This window comes from Pocillopora damicornis, chromosome 3 (assembly GCF_964200805.1).
Source record: "Pocillopora damicornis chromosome 3, jaPocDami1.2, whole genome shotgun sequence".
Classification (NCBI taxonomy): Eukaryota; Metazoa; Cnidaria; class Anthozoa; order Scleractinia; family Pocilloporidae; genus Pocillopora; species Pocillopora damicornis.
This window is the reverse complement of record NC_142672.1, coordinates 31,131,343-31,149,466: the sequence shown is the minus strand read 5'-3', so window position 1 is coordinate 31,149,466 and position 18,124 is coordinate 31,131,343. Positions and strand designations below refer to the sequence as shown.

The 18,124-nt window shown below is 39.2% G+C and overlaps 1 protein-coding gene and 2 long non-coding RNA genes across 3 annotated transcripts; 2 read left to right on the top strand and 1 right to left on the bottom strand.

Annotated features, from left to right (window-relative positions):
• Window positions 1-10,363: 10,363 nt before the first annotated feature.
• LOC149049364 (uncharacterized) lies at window positions 10,364-13,674 on the bottom strand. The gene is made up of 2 exons (XR_016185057.1): window positions 13,575-13,674; window positions 10,364-10,654 (listed from the first exon to the last, which is right to left on the bottom strand). It is a non-coding gene; the product is annotated as an uncharacterized LOC149049364 (long non-coding RNA).
• On the top strand, window positions 10,622-12,568 carry LOC149049365 (uncharacterized). The gene is made up of 6 exons (XM_089200738.1): window positions 10,622-10,722; window positions 10,809-10,982; window positions 11,130-11,248; window positions 11,511-11,619; window positions 11,818-11,927; window positions 12,044-12,568. The coding sequence occupies exons 2-6, from the start codon at window positions 10,908-10,910 to the stop codon at window positions 12,192-12,194; spliced, it is 564 nt and encodes a 187-aa protein (XP_089056864.1). The 5' UTR covers window positions 10,622-10,722; window positions 10,809-10,907; the 3' UTR covers window positions 12,195-12,568.
• A 251-nt stretch (window positions 13,675-13,925) lies between the features above and the next one.
• Window positions 13,926-15,885, top strand: LOC149049363 (uncharacterized). Its single transcript, XR_016185055.1, has 2 exons — window positions 13,926-14,267; window positions 14,493-15,885. It is a non-coding gene; the product is annotated as an uncharacterized LOC149049363 (long non-coding RNA).
• Window positions 15,886-18,124: the final 2,239 nt, after the last annotated feature.

The window sequence follows — 18,124 nt, the reverse complement described above, 5'->3', positions numbered from 1 at the left end:
TTCAACCCTTTACCCCCCCCCCCCCTCCACCGTATACCGTAATTAAGTGAATAAAATTAGCTACTCAGTTTAACTTTCAATTTTGTGGTAACGAATAAATAAACAATAGCCTCCATTTGGCACAAAAATATGCACGGATATTTGTCGGCACACATTATCCGTCCCGAAATGTGAACAGTTTACCGATAGCAAAGCTCGAGGAAAATGGTGAACTACGAGGAACAGATTGTTTGTTGTTTGTTTGTTGTTGTGAAGAGCATAATTTTGCGCCTAATGGAACAACGCCCAAGAAAAATGTTTACGAACAGCTAATTGTTTCCTGCGTGGGATAGTTACTTTTCATTGTCCTCTGAAACATGTTCATTTCTCTGTAACAAGAAAAACCCCCTCTCATCTTGAATTAAATTTTGAACCAATAGTTTTATCGTTGTGGATGTGACGTATGAAATTTGGATAACATCACTCGGGGTATATTTGGTAAATAAACCCCTCCAGGCGGCTGGTATGTAGGCGGGTAATGTTTGCGGCTGAAAAATTGTCTAATGGACGAATATGAGGCCGAGAAGCGAAGCTTCGAGGGAAAATGTAAAATTCTGGGGAGAATCTCTTGACCGTGGACATTATCAGCTTGCAGCCAACGTACCAGCAAGCCAAAAGGGGCTGTATGTATTTTCTAACCCTCTAATTAATTATCGTAACGCGCGTTGACAGCAAATTTTGCTGACTTTGTTGTAATTTTTGGAGTAGCATTTGAGGTCAGCTTTTAAACATCATTACCACTGGACTCTACCAAACGAGTAGTTAGGTGACAAAGATTATGGCTTTGTTTCTTTTAGACGGAAATTAACGAAGGACAAATGTCGACGTATATGGAGGTTATTGCGTGACTACTGTCCGGTGATTTTATACCACATGACATACAGAAGCCAATTGAGTCGCGAACATCAATAGGTGGGTTATTACCTGGGATATTTCCCACTTGTAGCTGGGATATTTTCGGTCACGAGTCACGTTTAGACCAATCGGACGCGAGCAAAAATATTTGATGGATTATGGGTTCTCCCATTCACATCGACGAGTGTATTCTTTTGTTAGAGAGGTTAAGCGTTGGACCTCAAAGTAAACGGAAAACATTGAATCCCTTGCTTCTTGTTTGCACCTGTTTTAAGCCTGAAGTGAAAATATTTGCATAGCTGATCTTTACAGTATGCCTCGTGCGTGTGACATGAGGTTAGTAATAGTTAGTTAGTATATCATGCTTTACATGACTTCAGTTCTGATATAGAAAGAGAATCAAATCAGAGCTACTTTTCGCCTTATGCAATTGCCGTAAACTCTGATGCCTGGTGACTATTCGAAAAGGAAGATGTTTCTTTAAGCGATTCAAGTTTGCTCTTAACAATATTGGTTGCCTTTTTGAAAAAGTCTACCACGTGCGCTATTTAAAAAGAAACCATGGAAAACAACACAACACTGCTGAGATTCTGAAAATATTACATGTAAATATAACTAATAATTATAACTATAATTGAGGTCTGACGGAGAGAGTAAACTGTTCAAGTTATCTCTTAAATGGTTAATAAACAGTCTTCATGAGTTCTAGATGAGTCCATAACACTCCAGTGGTCCAAGCGTGTGATATCCTGATTCATTATGACTCACAAATTCACCGGTATCTCCAAATCTCATTTGAATCACGGGAAGTTTGGACTTGTCTGCTAGTAAACCGCTGTCTTCTCGCCAATTCCAATCGTTCTTATCGCAGTTGCAGCCGTAACTTCTGTCCGCGCACGTGTTATTCAAACTGCATGCACATTTGAATGGAACAGAGTCTGCATGATCTCGAGACCGAAATAACGATTATCGTTATTTCTAAATTGGCACCAAATTTATGGATATAGTAATTTCGTGGCACTCTTTACCAATGCTCTTCACACGTGTTAAATAAAGAGAAGGACTCGGTTCCACTGTCTTACAACATTCAAGATGGCGGAGGAAAGGGGTAAATGTGCGTTCAGTTGGTCAGCATTAGATTCCATCCACCAAAACCACCTTGGTCGAGAGGGACTGAGATGGAATGATGGACAACTCATGACTTGTTATACTAAGTGAAAATTACGAAGCTACGACAACATGCCGACTTATCCCGATGACCTAAATGTATCATTTGTTTGGGAAATTGCGTCAAAACTTTTTACTCAAGAAATGGTAAGTATTAATTTATTGTTCGACTGTAGTATTATAAAACATTTTACGCAATTTTATGCAGATATTTCACGTATTTAAAAGGTGCCCAGATGTTACGTAGTTTTTGTGGATGTCATTAAGGAACATCCACCAAAACTTTGACCAAAACCATCAACAATATATTTTTTAAATTTCATCTATAGCCACTGTTAGATGTTCAGGGAGACAAAAGATTTATACCACTAATTAGCAGTTAGTGCTCTGGCTAATTATTTTTTATGGTGCACAATTGCTGACCGACCAAACGTTCATAATGATTATCATAACTCTTAACACATAGAATAAAGTGGTTTTGGTGGATGTTTCTCTCCATCCACCAAAACCACCATAGAAATTTCTGCTACTTCCTTACAGAAGACTGATGTGACCTGCTATTTGGAGTACATAACCACAATCTATTTCTTTGTATGTAGAGATATTTTGCAAAGTTCTTGAGTCAGCACCTTTTATTATTGAAACCATAATCATAACATGGTGCACAATATAGAATACAAAAGGTTCTGGTGTGGTAATCATGTAATCTTGAAACAGGAGAGTTTTTAACTGACTTAAACTGATTTAAACAGACATTTGCAACAAAATTCCAGGTCCAGAAATTTCTTCCACTATTTCCGCTAAAATCATAACCTTTAAGTACAACAAATCAGCACATTAGTAATTGTTATCAGGGGTCTGAAAATCCTATAAATCTTTCACATTTATTTCAAGTAACCTTGGATGAATAAGTATACGCTCAAGATGCAGAATGTCTTACATTTTACAAACTATTTTTTCTCTTTTTATGGATAGACAGTGAAAGGCCTTTGCCACATTGGTGAATCAAACCATTGTATACCATGCATTTTGTGATAATTGTTTGTTTTTGCTCACAATATCCAGAAAAATGGAGGGGATAAATTTAAATAGCAAATTCTATTAATGGTTAAAATTAAATAACATTGGAAGATCAAATTAACTTTGTACTGTTTAAAATTCAGTTTTGGTTTCTTGCTTATTCCAGCCTCTTAATATTCAAAAGCATTCCTTGTCATTTTTGTGTTCTTCTGTGTACATAACGTGAAAAATAAACACAGAGAAAGGAAACCACAAAGGATTAAACTTGAAGCTAAAGCAAAGTTTAAGTTGAGCCATAGCTGATCCAAATACTGAGCACTTTGTATTGTAACCCATTTAGCAGTAAAGTTTATCTATATGTCTGCCAGCTTGTCACAAGTCTTACCCCTCTCCTTCAAAAGTCTCTATAAATAAATTTTTCTTTGTGGTCCCTAATTGATGATAAGTATATTACAGCTCCTCAATTTTCCTCTCTCAAGACAAGGTTACTCTAAATTTAACAAAGTAATGGACTTGATGAAACTCAAACTATAACTCAGCTGGCTGCTACTTGCAACCTTAATTTCTAGATATCAGTATACAATAATCAATATGTTATGAATAAGAACCCTAATGCTTTATTTTGCAGTGATCACCTTCCTCCTTTTCATTTGCAGACCAGACTGGAACCTCTATACATGTGTTTGCTTGTTTTGAGTGGGGATGGAAGAAAAGGACTCATGCCGCATATCTGATTTATTAAATTGCATTTGTTCTGTTTATACATGAGTAGAACTACCTTGTTCTCTGAAAAAAATAAAATTTCTCGCATTTTCATCTGTGCTTTGCAGTCAAACTTCCTTGTGTCTTGGACAAGAAATCTTATTTTCTTGAAAACAAAATCTTTGTTTCCAGCTGTGGTGTCTTTGACGTATTGACTGTACAACTCCGTTTTGTAACAACAACGTAATCTTTATTGTGTTTTATATCGTCTTACCACATGCTCTCTCCGCTACTATATCCCATAATAATAATGAACATACGGGACACTACATCTCCCCCTAAGTTATTAAAAAAAACAACCAAGTAATAAAGTACTCGAAAAGAAAGTTCAGAGTCTCTTATTTTCTTCTGAATAATTTTAAACTAGGCGCGTACATAATCTTGCATCCAGGAGGGCGCTCGCTTGGCACGCACAGGGCGCGAAGCAACTGAAGGTAAGGGGCTAGATACGGCTTCAGATGTATCTGTTGCTGATTGACTAGAACTGAGATTTGGCTCATCCTGTCGGGGTTGCGCTGGTTGCTCGGCTAGGCATGGCTGTGGATCTATTTCTGCTTTTTTAACAGTCCCAGGATCCATAAACTTTTTCGTATGAGCAATGTTGCGCATCTTATTGTTCCCGTTTGTGTCTTGTAAAATGACGGCATTTCCATCTTTACGAGTGACAATGTAAGGTTCTGGCTCATAGTTTGGTGAGAGCTTGTTTTCACGTGTCTGCTTTAACAGTACCTTGTCACCCTCCTCAATATTGCTGTGTTTGGCTCCTCGTGTTCTGTCTGCATACTCTTTCTGGCTGAGTTTTGCACGAGTGTCTCTCTCTCTCAACAACTGTTGCCAATATGCTTCAGTTGCACGGTCTTTGGAGAATTCGACTCGTGGAAGTTTGTCACGCAGTTTCCTCCCCATCAGTAGTTCTGCAGGTGATAATCCAGTAACAGTGTGTGGGGTAACTCTATATTGGAAGAGGAAGTTCTCAAGAGCCTTTTTCCAATCCTTTCCTTCGACGCGTGCAATTCGCACTATCTTCAAAATTGTTTCATTTGCGCGTTCTACCTCTCCGTTGCTCTGTGGCCAATAGGGTATGCCCTTCTTGTGGTCTATTCCCAGGTATTCTAGGGAGCCCTCAAATTCCTTTGACGCAAATGGTGGTCCGTTGTCACTGCGCAGAGTTTCTGGTAGTCCATGTGTTCTGAAAATAGCTTCCATGCTTTTTATCACATGTCGGGCATCTGTCTTCTTTAGGAGAATAGCCTCCAGCCAACGAGAATAATAGTCGACAGCAACTAAAAGGTGTTCACCGTTTGAGATTTCAAGAAGGTCCACTGAGATCTCCTGCCAGGGTCCATCAGGTAGACTGCTTGACCTCACAGGCTCTGGTTTTGATCTTGGTCCCACAAGTTGACAGGGGTGGCATGAACGTATGGCATCCTCCACCTGTTTGTCCATTTGTGGCCACCACACTTTTTCCCGCAACCTGGCTTTAGTACGGACCATGCCCTGATGACCTTCGTGTGCCAACATGATGGTTTGTTTCCACAGGCTCTGAGGCATTACAATGCGAGTCCCTCTCATCACTACTTGTCCTACTACCCACAGTTCTTCCTTAACTGCTTTGTAGGTGGTGCCTGACAATTGGGTCCAGTCACCAGTGATCACAGCTTTGTGCACTATCCGTAAAGTTGGATCATTTGCTGTGGCAGTCTCAACTTGCTTCGGCAACAAAGCGGCTGGTATTGCTGCACTTGCCACGCTGTATGCAAAATCTTCCGTCTTTCTGGTGTCGTCATCTTGAGTTGAGCCAATAGGCAGGCGGCTGAGGACGTCTGCCGGATTATCTTTGCCTGGTATGTGCGTCAGCGTGTATTGAAATTGCTGCAAGTATAGGAGCCACCTTTCTATCCGGGCGGATGGAGGCTTCGACTTTGTACCGAGTACTGTGACTAGCGGCTTATGGTCAGTGCGGACTTCGAATTTAATTCCATACAGGTACAGGTAAAACTTCTCGCAAGCCCATCTGACAGCTAGAGCTTCTCTTTCGAACTGGGAGTACCTTGTTTCAACGTTGCTAAGCTTTCGGCTAGCGTAATATATTGGCCTGTAGGTCCCGTCTCGTTGTTTTTGCTCCAGAACTGCTCCAACTCCAACAGGAGAAGCATCAGTTGTGAGCCGTGTTGTGGCACCTTGCCTGTGGTAGGCCATCACTGGTGCTCTGGTTAGCAGGCCCTTGATTTCTTGAAAGGCTTTTTTTTCTTTTGGACCCCAGTGCCACTTAACATCTTTGCCGGTTAGGTCCCACAATGGACTTGATATGGTTGCAAAGTTTGGGATGAACTTCGCACAAAACTGAACTGAACCGAGAAAGCTTCTTACTTCAGACTGGTTTTGGGGCGTTGGTGCTTTAACGATAGCTTCCACTCGTTCACTGGAGACTTTTAATCCCTCGCCAGAGAGTACATCACCCATGTAAACCATGCTGCTAACACCAATTTCACATTTGTCATAATTCAAGGTGAGGTTTGATTCTTCCAGTTTACGCATGACCCTGTCTAAATTCTCATCATGTTCTTTGTCGTCTGCCCCTACGACTCGCAGGTCATCATGGAGATTGTAGGCACCCGGGCAGCATTTAATTACTTGCCACACGATCTGCTGGAATTTTTCTGTGGCCATGTTCACGCCAAAAAGCAGGCGTTTGTACCTGTATAAACCATCAGGCGCAGCAAATGTTGTGATATCCCGAGAGTCTGGATGTAGCTCAATTTGGTGGAAGGCCATATTTAGATCTAGCTTTGAGAAAACTTTGGCATAGGAGACTTCTTGGAGTGTCTCTTCAACTGTTGGTACTGGGTGCTTCTCCCGTACGATGGCCTGATTTGCTTGCCTCATATCAAGACATATCCTGATGTCACCATTAGGCTTCTCCACCACAACCAAGGGGTTCACCCAGCTGGTTGGTCCCTCCACCTTTTCAATGACATCAAGTTTGAGTAGTTCCTCTAGCTTTTCGGTGACCTTAGCTCTTCTACTAAAAGGGATTCTGCGTAGTGGCTGAGCGACTGGTTGAACACTCTCATCAATGTGGAGTTTTAGCTGATATCCTTTGAGCTTGCCGAGGCCTTGAAATACTTTTGGAAATTTGGACTTCAGAAGGGCTTTTCGGTCAAGACTGTTTGTGAGGCTTTCCATGCTATCAGATTTGACATCACAGCTATTAATGGACACGCCTACCCTTAACACGCCCAGCAATTCGGAGGCCTCGCGACCAAGTAGCGTCGCTGCCTTACCGCACATTACATAAAATTCAGTATACAGGGATTTGTGGGTCTGTGGTACTTGTACGTTAAAAAAGTATTTCCCTTTAAGCTGGAGAGGCTGTACAGAAGCATAAGCATAAACTCTCTTATTGCAGTCCAACAATCTAGCCTTGCCCCCCGATACAAAATTAAACATTTCCTCTGACATTAAATTACAGCTAGCACCAGAGTCTATAACAATGTTTACAAGCTTATCTTCAATCATGAGTTCCATGGTGTTCTCTCCATCCGTGCTCCCGGTGCTGAACACGTAGAAGTCATCACTGTTTACGCGCTCGTCTGCACTCGCGTCTTCGCACACGTTGTGTACATCACGTTGCTCCTTTGAATTTCCTCCTCTTCGTCCACGGCTAGGTTTTGTTCGTGGGTTTCCGCGACCACGACTTGAACTTTGGCTGGGGTCTCGTCCTTTATTCTGCTTGGAGTGGCAGCACACTTCAAAATGACCGATGTGCCCGCACTTTCCGCATTTGTGGTCACGTGAGCGACGGCATTCTTTCGCGAAATGACCCACTTTATCGCACCGCCAACATTTTCCCCCTTGTTTTGGATCACGGGACAAGCTGTTTACGTGGCTTTCGGGAATGAGGATAAGCGCTTCTTTGTCATGATACTGGCTAACGATTTCCATGAGTTTGCTGAGAGGCAGTGTTTCCTCATGGTACAATTTTGACTTGAGATTTTTGTCCTTCAGAAAAGAAATGGCGCGATCTCTCACCTGGTTGTCCCTTTCGCCCTCGTAGTCACAATGTTCTGCTAGTTTCTGCAGGCGAGTAATAAAATTGTTGACGGTTTCACCAGGTAATGGAGTAGCCGCTAAAAATATTTGTCTGGCCATTGGGGCGTTCTTTTTGAGCTTGAAGTGTTCTGAAAGGCAGTCCATAGCTTTTTTGTAATCTTTCGCTTCGCCTCGTGTTGTAGCAGGAATGGAATTATTGAAAACATCTCGGACTTTGGGGCCGGCTAGGTGAAGTAGTAGTGCTCTTTTTTGTGTGGGGTCGCTGATTCCAGAGGCAGTAACATAAAGCTCGAATTCTTCTTTCCAAGTTAACCATCTTTGGGCGAGTGTAGCTGGTTCGCCGACGGCGTCGAACGCAGATAATCCAGGTAATCCGCTTAAGCATACGGCCATCTGTGCGAGTTTTGTCCACTGTTTGAACTCGTTTCCACTTCAGCAGCCGTACGGCAAGTTGAATATCGTTTATCCTCGTCGCCAAATGTGGTGTCTTTGACGTATTGACTGTACAACTCCGTTTTGTAACAACAACGTAATCTTTATTGTGTTTTATATCGTCTTACCACATGCTCTCTCCGCTACTATATCCCATAATAATAATGAACATACGGGACACTACACCAGCCTTCAGTAATAGGTAAATATAACAGTGTAAGATGAGTGACAGTGTATTTCTCAAGTTATTTTTTGGAATGTGACAAAACGGAAGTGTCATAGCGTGATAAGGAGCAAACATATGATTGCTTGATAGAAAGCAAAAAATGCAGAATTTCATATATTTTCTCCTTTGTCAGCAGCATATGTTAGTGAAAAGTTCTTATAATTGTTAACTTCTAAACCATCTTCAATTTAGCCAAGATTGAACTGTTATCACGTTTGTCATAAAAGTATTCTGAGATCAATGTCATATGACCCATTCAAGTATTTGACCTTTCGAATTAGCAAGCCATAGTTGACAGAAACACAAAGGTTGAGGATAAAAAGAAATTATTATATACAGTACTTCTTCTGCATCCTTTCGTTTCCTTTTCTCTCCAGCTGTTCTATCTATGCCGAGCTAGCAATTGAACACTTTCCTTCCCAAAATTAGGAAAGGCACACCAGTAAAACACGAATTTTTGCTCCTTAAATATCTCATGCATCTTCCCCCAGTATTTTGCGACTTCTGTCCTAGGAAGGAGGTGTAAGCATTAAATTAACCCGAATGATTCCACAATTGTGGTATCATCCAAGCCATGCCAGAGGACTTGAACTAGATAAACTAGTGAGAATGCACAATAACGATAGCAAAACTTTGTAATGCTAAAGAGCTATATCAATATACATATGTGTTCCCGAAACCTTTGACAGCTTTAAAGAAAGAAAACTTCGTCGTCAATCCTGTTTCAAATTCCGCAATAAGTTTATGCGCCTCATCAACAGAATTTACGTATCCTAAATTATCTGCATGTCTACCATCAATGGTTCGCGACTTAAAATTCTCGCTATGCTGTTTCTGTTCAAGAATCATGGGATTTACAGCTTTTGATGTTCGGCTACATGGGTCGCGAATTCCCACGTAGACTCTGTGACCCCCTTCCGCAGTATGATTTTATTGTGTCAGCGGTCGTCCCACTTTAGTAATAACTAACTAAGGGGAGCTCAACTTGGGGACTAGGGTTGAATCAGCTGTTAATTATAACCAGCGGCAAGAATCCCGCGCTATTACTTAAAGTCACGTCCCTATCAGGGCTCATGGGCCTTTCCTTGCTAACGAGATGTCATCCGAATTTTTTGCAACGCGGGCTACTAGCCTTAGCTGTAATCCAAATAGTTCTGGCAAACAATCTACGCTAGTTAAGAAGGAAATCGAATTTCTTCATGCAAACCTCTGCGAGGTACGCGTTGATAGTGACTACGGTTACGGGTTTTTAGATGGGACAGAGGAACGGAAGGAAGATCTCATTGAGCAATTCACCACATTGAATTCTACATGTTTTGTGCGCTCCACAACAGAGGTCAAGGAAAGGTCGCGGAGATCATCCGAAAATAGTATTTTCAATCTTCTTTACTTTTTCTTTTGAGCATTTTAGGTTTGCAATTTTCGGGAATAGGAAAACGATTGCGCAAAACAGAGGACGAATACAGTCAAGGAAGGCCATGCCAGGGTTTTCATGTTTATATTACAAAACAACTTGACCTTTCGCTGCCTTTTGTTTGTTAAGGGCGGAAATATGCTAGTCATTTATGGAGCCCAGATGCGACGTCCATATCTTAATGAAGAAATGAAAGCGAAATATTATGTCGCAACAGTTCAATAAAATTTAGCCATCAAGTGGCCAGGATTTTAATTTCGGTAATTATCCGAAGGCATTTACAGCACCGTTCCACACGTGCGTTGACAGACTATTGCACAACTTTCACCGGTGAGAAAATGAGTACGAAGAAATGCTAAATCATCGTCATAAAAGTCAACAATCATTCACAGTTGTCAAGATTTAGCGACTATTTAATAAAGCGTTTTTCGTAGTCTAAAAATGATCACATTTTTCTTTAACCTCGGCCCGGAAGGTTTTTAACAGTTTACACGGGTTTGGAAGAAAAGACAAGGCGCTGTGAAAAACATGCGCGTGTGGACCAGATCTGTTTTGTTTGCACTCTTTTTTCTTTTTTTTAGAAAAACAAAGAAAGCAGCCCAAAATTATGAAAGCTTGAGTCTCCAGAAATCTTTAATTTAATTTAATTTCTGACTTGCTAGCCACTCTTCCTCCTGGCACTTTATCTGCAAAAGAAACACAGAAAATTAAAGAGGAGATCCCTAGTTTTGTAGATGGATGGTTAACTGATACGGTGAGCAGTACTGTATTCCAGTAACTATTCGAAAGATTAATTTTGTATATCTTCAGTTGTTAAATTCGTTGTGCTGCTCTTTGCAGATCGTTGATGCTACACTGTGGAAACTAACAAAAATCTTTGCTGCTGACAGTACCCTTTGTCAGTTGGTGAAACATGGGGCAAGTACCCGTAGATTGTGGATGGGCGAGAGGTTCCATGGAATTGAAAAAATTGTTATTCCAATGAATATCACTGGACATCACTGGACATTACTGGTAAGTCGAGGATGCTATTCATACTGTACATTTTTTTTAAAAAAATAGTCATCTCTAAAAATTTGTATTATATTCTTTAGATAAATTGAACATTGTACACATGACTCAGGACTTCGTTTTGACGACATAAAATAAATGTGTTCAAAGATTTTAGATAACAAGGAATCTATCCGTGTCTACATTGATCCTATTCATGGAAACAAACGTCCAAATGAAATAACAGCAGCTTCCAATCCCAGCCTGTACAGACTTATAAATAACATAAGGTGAGTTTCTGTATTCCCAGCAAGACCCTGTGTTTCATTGTTGTGAGAGTTATTAATGGCCATTGTACTGGCCACATTGTTTTTATGATTTTTCAGCTATATATATATGAGTAATTTAGTGACTTCATGTAACATAAACTTAACTAAACCTAACTTAATTGATTCCATCAATCGCCAGGAATTAATATTGAGACAATGTTCATAACTCATTTTTGTAGCTATATCCAGTAGCATTATGAAAATGGTTGCAATCTTTCTGTAGTGAGGCTGCTGACATCAAAACAGGCTGGAAAAGTAAAGAGTGGGCATGCCTCGAGCCACCCCATTTTCAGCAAACTGATGGATTCAACTGTGGAGTACTTATTTGTAAGGTAATCTTTAGAGTGGTATAAAGAATTAGATAAGTGAGCTCATAGGTACCAATTCCATCAATATCTTTGACATTAAACAGTCAAAACAATATGATGTCATTCCATAGCAGTTTTTAAAGAAACATAATCAGAATATTTACATTTTTACATCAACCAATCTTACATCATATATAATATAACTGCAAGATCTATTGTTAGTTTGCCAGGAACTTGTGTGATAACAGACCAATCACAAAGGTCAATGTTTCTATTGAGAGAATGAAGCTTCTATCCAACCTGTTTGGCAGCTGTTACAATGACATTTTGAGGTACAATAATTATGCCTTTCTTATCATTACAATCACCACTGTGTATTGTGTTTAATCCCAAAAAACAAATTGACAATTAAGTAATTATTTTGAACTTTTACTTCACTTTTTGGCAGAGGAAGGGATGTTGTTGTTTGCAAGGTGTGTCAGATGGATGACAATGAAGACTGGCTTGGCTGCGATAGATGTGGATATTTCTTCCATGCTAGTTATTTAGGAGTGAACTTTGCCACAGCATTGCAAAATCCTTTCTTTTATTGTCCATGATCATACACTTAAAATACACACAAATAGCAACCTATCTGGGAGTCTTCTTTTCATTTTTAAAGTATGTGATGGAGTTGTGGCTCAGCTTGTTGAAATTTACATTCAAGGGAAAAAAATTGTGAGAAAGTGTATTTTCTAAAGCAAGCTATATAATTTAAATCATTTTTTCCCAAAGAATATGCAGTAAAAGGGCCCACGAGGTGTACTGTTAAGAGACCAATCATTTAAGTCAGTTAAAATTTGACTGACTGAATGTGATCAGTAATACTTCTTTGTTATAGTCACAGCAAATGTTCCTTGATTTAGGCACTCATTTGCTGAGAAACTGATGAAATAGATATGTCATGTTCATTAAACATCTTTTTGGACAAAAACCATGGAACCAATATTTTCAGAAACTGTAATTGTAAAGAAAACAAGAAAGAACCAAAAGGCACACAAACAAGCAAAAGATAAAATACTAAACAAGAACTTAATGAAGAGAAAATTGAAGACACACTTCCAGAAGCTGATGATAAAATGCCCTTTTTTACCCTGTACGTTCCAATTGGATTGATAAACCATTTACCAACCATTTACAAGACTAATGGCTGAAGTATTAACCTGTGAAAAATATTATGGAATTGGAGTTGACGATAAAATTTAGAAGGTCCGGTTCTAAATAATTCATATCCTTGTGCTGTATGTTCGGGTATAACACGTTTGTCACTGGTTTGTGTATAAACACTTTCTTTCCTAATTTCAAAAGCAATTCCCAGTATCTAAGAGTTATTTGGTGGGGGACAGGGGGATGGGAACCCATGAGAATAGGGGATGGAGGTGTACTGGAGGCAAGAGGGGTAGGAACTGGGTAAAATTTTTAGCAAAATTGCATAAACTTTTGCAATGAAAATAAAACAGAGGCAAGAGCCATTTAATAAGGGTATGGGAATCAGGATATTCAGACCCCTCTGTCCAACTCCCCCCTCCATGCAGTAATTTTAAATCCAAGTTTTCCCAGCTCATGCGAACACACTTGAGTCCCCCCTTCACCAACTCAAACTATTATTGTGAAGGACCTGCTCTTCACCATGACTAATTATTAATATGAAACCATTACATTTCCTTCTGCAATAAGCCAAGAATACCTTACTGGCCAGCTTCTAAAAGCTGCATATTTTTTACGATAATAATGCTTACTTGTTCTTAATTTTAACTGATGTCAACTACTAAGTTTTCAATGGGCCAGTAGACTGTTAAACAGACGAACCTATTCCTGATCTTAACGGCAAATTATATATGGCCACCTTGGAAGCTCAGCTTTTTTACTGTATTAAAAATTATACACGGAAAAGTTCTGCAGTTTTCTAATAAAGCATTCCTTTTTACCGATGTACTTACCTCCTATTTGAATCTGCCATTCAATTCGCCTTTTCTTAACGTAAATTCTAACAAAATCCTGCAAGGTTTCAACTCCGGAACCCAACTGATTAGAGTAGAGTAATCAATTGTGATACCGCTGGTTGACTGCAGGCATATCCTTGTCTATTATTACTAAAGTGAGACGACCGCTGACACGATAAAATCATACTGCGGAAGGGGGTCACAGAGTCTACGTGGGAATTCGCGACCCTCGGCTACATCACTTGCGGATTTCCGAGAATCTTCGGTTATGTTTTGCAAGTCATTAAATATTCTATCTCAGTCCCTCTCGACCGAGGTGGTTTTGGTGGATGGAATCTAATGCTGACCCGTTCAGTTGTGATCAGCACGATCTCGACACCAAAATAACGATTATCGTTATTTCTAAATTGGCCCTGAAATAACGAATATCATAATTTCAGTGCATGTCTGAGACCTTCGGGCTCGAAGCTTGGGAACTAGTATTCAGGGAAAGATAAAATGGCGGCTTACGGCGGCGAAGGAAATCTCAGTAGTTTAATATTTTAGCGTGAAAAGGCTTGGGTGTTGTGATCTGGTTCTCTAGTAAAAAAAAAATCACGGTCTGCAATGGCCCTACCACCTTTTGAACAACAAGAAAACATTGAAACGGTGGTAAAAAGCAGCAAGTTTCGAAGTCTAAACGAAAGATGGGTAAGCTGAGTTTCAGTCAAATATCATGACATTTGGGATGTAATTTCGATACCGAATAAATAGTTTTACATGGTTACACACGCATAGGATTCTGTTGTGTTCACGTGAAGGCCATTTCAGCCATTCCTGCCACTTGTAAGTGGTAGGAAATAAAAGATATGTATAGTTGTTTCGTATTGAAGCCCTGTGAAATCACAAATTTGATTTATTTCTTCTTTGATTTAGGTGGTCATTATCCATTACTTTTGGAAGTCGATGCTGATGAGAAAGAAAAATGTTTATGATTATTTCTTCTCTCGAACATTTTACTATTTAGGTACCAAATAATCTTGATACTGAAGATCATTGCATGCATTATGAAAAAATTACCCTTGATTGCTTTGTCAACTGGAATGTATAATGTAATATACCTTGTGATTTGTGGGATTTTCACAAGTAAACTAGAAATACTTGAAGAGGGTAATGATGAACTTAATGCAGAGCATTTGGTACAAAGTCTGCTTTGCTGTAATCTACCTGAAGGTGCTTTTTATATGCTAGTAAGACTTGCACAGCCCAGTCAAAATGTTTTTGAGTAGTAGACAAGCTGGCTGTAGTAATTATAGGCAGCAGAGGCCAAACCTCTTCCTGAAAAGCAGTCTGAAAAATGTGAAGTTAGCGGAAGGTACTTCATTGTAGGCGGCCAAATTGTAAGCTGCCAGCCCATTTTGAGTGAGCAGTAAAACTCAAGATTGGCTATTTTAGCTAATTTTATTGAGAACCAAATTCCCAGCAACGGGCCCAATTTTACTGGGCTATTTGTTATTTAACTACTTAGTAATATTCTTATTAAAATTTACTGCATTCCTTTCTAATAATTTGCTGCTGATTGTATGCTTTGTATAGCTTATGATTTGTGTGATTTTCACAAGTAAATTAGAAATACCTGAAGATGGTAATGATGTACTAGATAATGTACTTGATGCAAAGCTATTTTGGTGCAAAGTGTGTGCCTTGTCCGTAGGTGATTTTGCATGCTAATAAGACTTGTAATTCAAATAATACACATCAGCTGGAGTGGGAATATTAAAAGAAAAATAATAATATTTAGCTATACCAAGTTCTGGTTTTATGTCCAAATTAAGCACTTAGTTGAAGATCACTGCACTGCTCAGGTATAGAAGGCTGAAAGAGTACTGTCTGCTGTTAGTTTGATTTTTTTCATTTCTATTGATTTATTTTATTTATCAATGTTTCTTTGAATTGTAATTCATTGATCTCTTTCAATAGTGCAGGTTCACTCATGTAACCTAATCTCCCACATATGTGTGTATGTATGTATGAGCTCAGTCGAAATTTTTTTGAGTGGAAGGCAAGCTGGTGATAGTAATAGGCAGCAGAGGCTGAACCTTGTCTTGAATGGAAGTGTGAAAAGTGTGAAGTTAGCGGCAGCTATATTGTGGCAGGCAGCCAAATTGTTGGCTGTGGCACATTTTGACTGGGCTGATTGTGTGTAGTATATATGTGCACTTCTTTTAGGGTGTTAAACAGGTTAAAGTACCAAGAAATCCTCTGTGATAACTTGATAATTCAAGATGTAAAAATTTTAAATAATAAGGTAAAGCTTGATCATTCTTAAGAGTTTCCATTTGTTCTGGAAATTTGGGGGAGAGTCAGGGGAGCATTATTTATACATAAATAATGTACATAAAAAGTAAAAAAAAAGGACTAAGGTAAAATCTCAATTGGTTTTAAGAGTTAATTTTATTAAGAGAAAACCCTGGATATAGCTTGCGATTTGTGTGATTTTCAAAAATTGTTAGGAACCTTGTTAATTTTCAGCTTCAAGAACACAAGTACATAATCTTTAGTGCAGCCCTCTTTTCTCCCCGCCATTATTCTAATTTTTTTATCAAGTTTCCTTTTTCTTGTGTTCAATTAATTTATTGTCTTTACAGGTGAAATTTTAATATCTGCTAGCACAATTATCTCTGCTAAGAGTGTCTACCATCACTCTTGCCGGTCTCAAGCCCAAAACGCTGCAAACTAGCTGAAACTACATGTATTTCGTAAAATTGCAATGAAATCTATCTAAAAACACCAAAATCCGGCAGAACGCACGAGTTTTTGCCAAATTTTACGCAAAAGTTGACAAAAGCGCTCAATTCGACCTGAAAAACACTTTTTTTTTTTTTTTTTGCAAAAATCAGCCTATTTTACGACATTGTGCTTCAAAAGCACGATGTCTTTAACAAAATAGGGATACAATCCACGTGAAAACACTTATTCCAGCTAAAACGCAGTGTTCTCAGTAAAATTTGGGGAAAAACGCGTAAAAACCGTCAGAAACACGACAAATTGGGCTGATTTTACCCACTTTTTGTGTAAATAGCTACCAAAACCCTCAAAACTAGCTGGAACTACATGTTTTTCACAAGATCGCCATAAAATCTTGAAACGTTGCTTTAGGGACCTTTATGCCTCCAAAACGAGTTTTTACTTTAAAAAAAATGGAATGAACAAAGATGTTAAAGGGGAAAAAGCTGTGATAAAGGAGAAGTTTAGTGTTGCTGTTTGATATGCCGCCCAGATATACCAATTTATTAATTTAACGCCTTTAGCCGTGGGCAGAAGTTTTTCTCTAGACTAAGAGGACCCTCCCTATGTTGACGAACCTCAATAATTCGTTGATTTTACTGTTTTTACACAGATTTGATTTTAACCATATTCGCCAAAATAACTGCCAAAACACGGCAAACCAGTATCTCGGCCAAGAGCGATATTGGCCATTTCACACATCCTTATTAGATATGAATTTTATTAAAGATTGTCATTCTAGCATATGTTGGCTAGTTACCACAGCTTTCTTGATTTTCATGGGAAAGTGGCATTGGTTGGTACCATAACCAATCTCCTCGACTTTCCCATGATTTTCATAGGATGTTAGCATCGACCCATACTTCGAACCTCAGTTGTTTTTCTGGCGCGAGTTTCACAACTTTCTTGTGGTTTGGCATTGACTCAGAGTTGGGCTTATTTTTATAGCTAATCCATCGGCGACTTTCTCATGATTTTCTTGGGTTCTCAACAGTGACACGCACTTTGGAACCATAATTTTATAAATATGTCAACACTGGCAAATACTGCTAAAATCTACACTCTACTAAACTCCATGTACCACAATATCCACACAACTGCGTGTGCCTACTTGAAAATCCTAACCCTAACCCTAAAACTATCCAGTTAGCCTAGTATTGTATTGCTGGTTTGAGTGACTAAACTGGCTCAAATGATCCAGCTGCTTAAAAATCTAAGCACAGAGTAAGTTTAAAAGATCCAATTTTGTAAGGTTTCGAAACAGTTCCAAAATTAACATGCACATAGCTCAGTGTAAAACATCGAAGCTTCTAGGACTTCTTATGATTCCTACGAACGTACACACCTAATGCACGTCAATTTGCCTTTGTTGTCCTCGAACGATCACGTCTTCATGGTAACGTGGTGTAAGAACTGTACAGCACTTTATATATATATATGTTTTACTTGACGGTAAAAGTTTGAATCCGTACAAGGAAACGTAACGGAAACAGGCGACGATAATATTCCGTTGACAGAAATGCAACGGAAACGTGTCGTCATATTTCCGTTCAGGAATCATAACGGAAACATAACAGGTCCAAGGAAGAAGTGAATGATGTGGAAACATAGAGTTTCATTTTTCCGAATTACGGAATCATGCTATTTCGTCCTGTGCTCACTCTAACTCTGTGCTATCCTAAACCTAACCCTAACCCTAACCCTAACCCAAACCCCAAACCAATCCTAAGCTATGGTAAAGGGTTTAAGTCAGGGTTGAGGATAGGGTTAGGGCAGGAGCC

Excerpts from the sequence above, each read along its gene's own strand:
- LOC149049365 (XM_089200738.1), top strand. The coding sequence starts at position 10,908 with ATGGGCGAGAGGTTCCATGGAATTGAAAAAATTGTTATTCCAATGAAT. Across the intron at positions 10,983-11,129 it reads GACATCACTGGACATTACTG|ATTTTAGATAACAAGGAATC; the intron begins GTAAGTCGAGGA and ends ATGTGTTCAAAG. Across the intron at positions 11,928-12,043 it reads TGTTACAATGACATTTTGAG|AGGAAGGGATGTTGTTGTTT; the intron begins GTACAATAATTA and ends ACTTTTTGGCAG.